Raw genomic sequence first — 6,788 nt, 5'->3', positions numbered from 1 at the left:
GGAGGATTTTATTTAGGGACGATTTTAAGTATAATTTTAATTGGAACACAGCTTCGAATATTTGGTTTTAATTTGGTTTTAGAGGGGTTTTTATTTTTATTGATATGTATATCTGTTTTAATATGCTGTGCACCGCCCTGAGTCCTGCGGGAGAAGGGCGGTATAGAAATTAAAATAATAATAATAATAATAATAATTATTATTTTAAAATCTTTGTAGCTGTTAATGTTACTTAAAAACAACTTCAGTAAAGTATATTGCCCAATATCATCTTTTGTTCCAAAATATTACAAATAAAGTACATTACTCTAGAAAGAGTACAGAGAAGAGCAACAAGGATGATTAGGAGACTGGAGGCTAAAACACATAAGGAACGGTTGCTGGAATTGGGTATGTCTAGTTTAATAAAGAGAAGGACGAGGAGTGACATGATAGCAGTGTTCCAATATCTCAGGGGCTGCCACAAAGAAGAGGGAATCAAGCTATTCTCCAAAGCACCTGAAGGCAGGACAAGAAGCAACGGGTGGAAACTAACCAAAGAGAGAAGCAACCTAGAACTAAGGAGAAATTTCCTGGCAGTTAGAACAATTAATCAGTTGAACAACCTGCCTCCAGAAGCTGTGAATGCTCCAACACTGAAAGTTTTTAAGAAGAGACTGGACAACCATTTGTCTGAAATGGTATAGGGTTACCTGCCTGAGCAGGGGGTTGGATTAGATGACCTCCAAGGTCCCTTCTAACATTATTATTATTGTTGTTGTTGTTGTTGTTTACAATATCATTCATTCCTTTCTTTCTGTTCCTAAGATGTATCACTTCTGTGTTTCCTATTTCAATATACTTTGCTATATTTTATCATTCCTGGCGCTCACTTCTGTATAATTCCAATCCCATTGCTACATTTGCTAAAAATGTTTTGCTTACCGTTCCTTTGATGCATAGTGATTAAAGTGGTGGATAAGAAACAGGATATCATGAGTTCTAGTCCCCCTTATATATGAGTTTGAAAACCAGCTAGGAGACTTTGGGCCAGTTACCCTCCCCCAGCCCAATCCACTTCACAGTTGTGAGGAAAATGTCTATGGAGATACCTAATCATCTATGTCACGGTTGTCCCAAAGGTGCTTTTTTCAAAAACCAACTGGACTTTCTTTGTTTTTACTTGAAGATATTTTGCTTCTCACCCAAGAAACTTCTTCAGTTCTGAATTGAAGAAGCTCCTTGGATGAGAAGCAAAAAGGATTTCAAGGATAAACAAAGAAACTCCAATTGCCATTTGAGAGAGCATCTTTGAGACAGTTGTGAGGAAAATAAACCACCCTGGGTTGTTCAAAATAAAGATGGGATATCTAATATAATAACAGTATAATAACAATAATAGTAGTAATAATAACTTTTTCAGCAAATGGCAACTGCAGAAGGGCTGGTGAAACGAAGTGGAGGGCTGGAAAGACCCTTTGTTCTTACCCGCTCTTTCTTTGCTGGATCGCAGAAGTATGGTAAGTGTCGAGAAAGATTGATTTTTATCTGGTATTGCTCCTTTAAAAGCCAGTTGCACAAAAGACAAAGGCATGCTTTGCCAGTGCTCACTGTCATTCAGATTCCCATACAGCCATTAACCCAGTGGTTCTTAAACCATGGTTGGTTATTTGCCAATGTGTCAGAGGATCAGATGATTTGAAAGAAAACATAAAAATATGAGGATCTCCATCCTGCTGGACTTCTTTAAAGAAAAAAACTGAAAGAAATTCTACTTTTCTGCTCAGTAAACTTTTCAATTTTTTTTCATCTTACTGAGGCAGAGGTAGAAAAAAACTCTTATTATTTGGGAATAAAAGAATCTCAGAAATATAGGAGATGGGATTTAGCACAGTTCTAATTTGGAAAGCCTACCGGGAACCAGATACAGCTTGCTTAAAGGACATATTCAACCTGAGCTTTGGGATTTAATCATTTCTAGGTTACTCAGTGGTTTGAACAATTGTATGCTTGAAAGTAAAAGAGATGCAAGCATATGTGTTTAATTGTGCACATATTCCCCTTAATTCTACTATAATCCACAGTTAAATCAGAATGACCTCCAAGGAATTATAGTTAATCAGATTTAGAACAATTTAGGCCAGTGGTGGCGAACCTATGCCACGCGTGCCAGAGGCGGTACTCAAAGCCCTCTCTGTGGGCATGCATGCCGTTGCCCCAGCAGAGTTCACCAGAGTAGCAAGCACATGGCGTTTGGAAATGACAGGGCAGGAAGTGGGCGAGCAAGTGGCGTTGGCCCCCCGGGGATGTCCCAGAGATGGCGAGGGACTGGCCCCTGCCGCACTGGCCCCAGCCACGCTCACCAAGTTTGCTGTGACTACTTCAGCCATGCCCACCCAGTGGGCAATGCCCCCCACCCCCCCTGAGGGCATAACAATGCTGATGCAGCCCTGGCACTTTGCTATAAATAAGTGGGTTTGGGGTTGCAGTTTGGGCACTCGGTCTCTAAAAGGTTCGCCATCACTGATTTAGGCTGTTAAACTGAAATGTGGATTTATTTCAGCTGCTGGCTTGATAATTAGAGTCCAAACGAGATCCATACCATTCTGTTCGCTTATTTCTGAAGAGTATTGGTAACCTTCATTTTATAAAATCACCTTTTTTAATAAAATGCAATGATAAATAAATCATACTCTCTGTTCTCCCAGTCATGACAGTCATGCTATGTGAGACATTTGTAAGATGTTGAATTTGAAATGTGAAGACAAGCAAAGCACCTGACATGTTGACATATGAAGAGTACAACAAAGGCTTTGCTGTTGTACTTTAGCCTCTTTTTACATGGCAAATTATTTTTTTAAATAAAAATATTATCTATTCTGGACCTTAATTATTATAAGCAGCCTAGAGCCATCTCTAGGTGAGAATGGGCATATATAAATTGAATAAATACATGAATTAACTAAAAAAGAAGTAAATAATGAAAATTATAAAAAAAAAACAATGAGCAATAAATTCCAACTTTTAGAATGGCCAGATTTTTAAGACAGTGAAAATCACTTAGTTATAGAGGCATCTACAGGACCTTATGAAGTGCAAATTCCATTATTTCATCTTATTTGTGCTGTATCACACATACAAAAGAGGTAGAATTTGTGTCATATTGGCACAGCACTGCTTTTGTCATTAGGTACACAAAGATGCCTCTGCTTAATTATATTCCAAAATATAGTTACAGCCTTAAAGACATATGTGAATGCATAGCACATTACACGGAATATGTGTTAAAAATCAAACCATAAAGATCTGTGGAATACAGCTCTTCTTAAATCAGAAACAGTATTGTAAGTAACTTAGGCTTTTGCAATTGTGTTCATTCATGGCAGTACACAATTTCCAGTGAGTCATTAACTTTGTAAGTCCAGCAACATATATTTGTAGTGACATAAAGTATGATATATTCAATTCAATTGGCCTTATAGCTAAATACAGATAGGGTTAAGATTTTGCCATGTTGTCTTCAGGTGCAGTGTGGACTGGAGACAACACAGCAGATTGGAGTTACTTGAAAATCTCCATTCCAATGTTGCTGACAATCAGCATTGCGGGAATTTCTTTCTGTGGTGGTAAGATATATATATTTCTTTCTCATTTCCATTTAACTGGGCTTCCTTTCCTCTTGCAGAAAGTATATTATGTTCCATTAAGACAAAATAAAAAATAGTAAGAGAAGCTTCTGAAGTCTTAAACAGACTCAGATACTTCAAAAGTCATTTGTTTTTAATTAAAACATTTATCCATGCGGTGCACAATCAAGAATAATTCACTTTAATAATGCAAAATTATATTTAACCTGCTGCAGTGCTTAGGTAAGAAAGGATTACAACATCAGTACCAAGTGGGCTTTTATAGGGATGCTATTCATATCATGAGCTGTAAACTATTCTTAAGAAGGGATCCATTCATTAGGAGCCTAATGAATATTACAACAAATCAGACCACTCATTTACCTGAATTTTATTCAGTCTGGTTACCAGCAGCTCTGAAAAAGTGTATCCTGGCCTTTTTTGCATTTATTAGAGGCTGAATCAAAAATTGTCTAAATTGTTTTTCTGAAAATTAGTCTGCTTGGTCTTAGGAATGGCCTATAACTCTATTAATAAAGGTGGACAATCCAAGAAGTTTGAATTTCTCACCAATTTCTGGCAAACAATATTTTTTTGATGTCCAGCGGATGTCGGTGGATTTATTGGAAATCCACAACCAGAACTACTGGTTCGATGGTATCAGGCTGGGGCTTTGCAGCCTTTCTTCAGAGGCCATGCCAATAGGAACACCAAGCGTCGTGAACCCTGGCTATTTGGGGAGAAGAACACAAAGATCATCAGGGAAGCTGTTAAGGAGCGCTATTCCCTGCTTCCTTACCTTTATACGCTGTTCTATCAGGCACACAGCATGGCTGAACCAGTTATGAGGTAAGCTGGTCATTGAAAAGGTTCAATTTCTGCTTTACGCTAAACTATTTGTAACAAATATAGAGTGTATGGTTAGATACCACATAGAAATGTTAATGAAATATGTATTGAAATGCAGGCCTAGCACAGATGCTAGTTCACTACTTTAGCTGTGGTCTCTTAGGACACCATCTGTGTATCATGAGCTGGTAAAAAACAGGCCAATGGAAGGGTTACCTTGAAACTCTTTGCATTCTCTAGAATTAAATGAGGTATGAAATATAATTCCCAATCAGACTTTCAAGATCTTATTATTATAGATAATCTCAATAAAGGTAGTTTTAGTGCTTATCTGTGGTGGTGATTTCTTGGTCTGGTCTATTTAGTAGAGTTGATATCAATCTTGCAAGTCTGATTATGTTGTACTACTTCTTCTGACTTATAGTTAGGAAGGTATCTAAATTGCTTTTGAGTGTGTTCTGGACTTAATGTTTTATCCCTTGTTGCTTTGGCAACAGAGTTTGAATATATCCATCAAGATCATCTTCCTTACTCTCTATATATACAGCTTTCCAGAGTTTTGTTATAGAAAGTAGTAGCAAAAGATTTTTAAACCAACTTTCCATTTAGTGCTTTTGGGACTATTATAAATTAGCTTTGTGGGGATTGTTGGCTTTCTTTGGTCTTTGATTGGCATACCAGGGACCAAATCCTAAAAAATTGGTTGAGCCAGTCAGGGGAGAGGATAGGACCAAATCAGCTAAATCTGATTTGTTTAAATATTTCAGTTAATAAACTACCATTTACGATTCTTTCTGAGGCTTTTAATAAGTTTCTCTTTGTAGCACTTTTGTATTATAATTTTGTAATTATAATTATAAAGCTCACGCGGTATAGCAGTGATTACACACACACACACACACCAAGATATTTTAAATAGTTAAAATAGCAACTTTAATGCCCACATCCAAAGCATGAACTTAAGAAACTATAAATAGATGCAGTATAGGAGAGAAAATTATGCTCCTTAGCATTTGTATAAATAGTGAAATGCCTTTGTTTTTTATAGGCCTCTCTGGGTGGAATTTCCAAAGGAATTAGAAACTTTTGGCATTGAAGATGAGTACATGCTTGGTAAATTTAAATTATCCATAATATCTACTATTTATTCTGAAGTTACAGCATTATGTACCCCATCTATTTTTTTCTAAGTTGTTCGTTATTCCAATTTATATAGTCAATTCCATAAGAATTGGTGGAGATGCATATCATTGTATTGATTGAGGCTCCTCTGACTTGGCTGAGGTATTGCTACTTCAGCACATTTGTATTCTATATTATAGATGTCAGGTTGTTGTTTTTTTCCTGTGGTAATTACAATCAGTCTCCTTGGGTAGCAGGGTTAATTAAGGAGCATAAGACGTTCAATGATGGATACAGACCTGAGCATAAAAATCTTCCTAGGGGGGTATAGATCATACTTACAAACAATTATTTAAAATTGTGCTAATTATAGGAGAAGAAAAATGGAACAATGCATTTTTATATGTTTTTAATTTAGGAAGTGCTTTGTTGGTGCATCCAGTCGCTGCTCCAAAAATCAGTACAATCAATGTCTTTCTGCCAGGCACACAAGAGGTAAGAGAAATGGAATGAATTTCCCTCCCCACAAACACACACATATACAAACACACACACATCACATGCTGACATACACTTTACATATACACATACACTGATACTAATTAAATATATATATATAAACAAATCTTTGCATGAGATTGCTAAAATAAGAGTGCAGGGTACTATTTGTACACTGCTAATTTAATTTTCTTTACAGAAATGCCTAGTTAACCAAGTTTGGTCCAGGTACTAATGAATATATTAGTCATTGCTCCCACTCTATGGAACATCTTGTCCCCAGAGGTGAAGTGGGCATCCATTCTTCTGGCCTTCTGGAATAGCCTTAATACCTCTTTGCCAACTAACCTGGAGATCCAAGAATGATATCCCATCCTGGGATGGTTGGTGGCTTGAGGGCACTCCCTCTGCCTTTTTTAACTTTGTTGTTAACTCTGTTTTTAATTCTGTCTTATTCATTATTTTTATACATTTCTAATCTGTAAACTGCCCAATAGATAGTGAGATGGGCAGTGTATGAATTTGATAAATAAATTTCTAGATAACATATTAACTGAATTATTTATGGGACCATATTTTTTCTAGAATATTCTCAGAGATCTAGATCAGTGATGGCGAACCTTTTAGAGACCGAGTGCCCAAACTGCAACCCAAAACCCACTTATGCATCGTCGAGTGTTGGGTGGGCGTGGCCCATTGGCTGGGCATGGCCCA

At 36.9% G+C, this 6,788-nt stretch overlaps 1 protein-coding gene across 1 annotated transcript in view; it reads left to right on the top strand.

Moving 5' to 3' along the window:
* LOC107300246 (neutral alpha-glucosidase C) overlaps window positions 1-6,071 on the top strand; it is a gene marked incomplete at both ends in the record, with an annotated part of 7,850 nt that extends 1,779 nt beyond the window's left edge. The window contains 5 exons of the mRNA XM_015829583.1: window positions 1,403-1,499; window positions 3,504-3,605; window positions 4,211-4,454; window positions 5,503-5,567; window positions 5,995-6,071. Coding sequence (XP_015685069.1) covers window positions 1,403-1,499; window positions 3,504-3,605; window positions 4,211-4,454; window positions 5,503-5,567; window positions 5,995-6,071 — 585 coding nt within the window. The remainder of the gene's footprint in view (window positions 1-1,402; window positions 1,500-3,503; window positions 3,606-4,210; window positions 4,455-5,502; window positions 5,568-5,994) is intronic.
* Between the last annotated feature and the right edge of the window lie 717 nt (window positions 6,072-6,788).

Source organism: Protobothrops mucrosquamatus, unplaced genomic scaffold (genome assembly GCF_001527695.2).
Source record: "Protobothrops mucrosquamatus isolate PMUCROS unplaced genomic scaffold, P.Mucros_1.0 scaffold6463, whole genome shotgun sequence".
Lineage (NCBI taxonomy): Eukaryota > Metazoa > Chordata > Lepidosauria > Squamata > Viperidae > Protobothrops > Protobothrops mucrosquamatus.
Note: the sequence above shows the minus strand (reverse complement) of the source record. Positions and strands in the feature narration are given on the sequence as shown.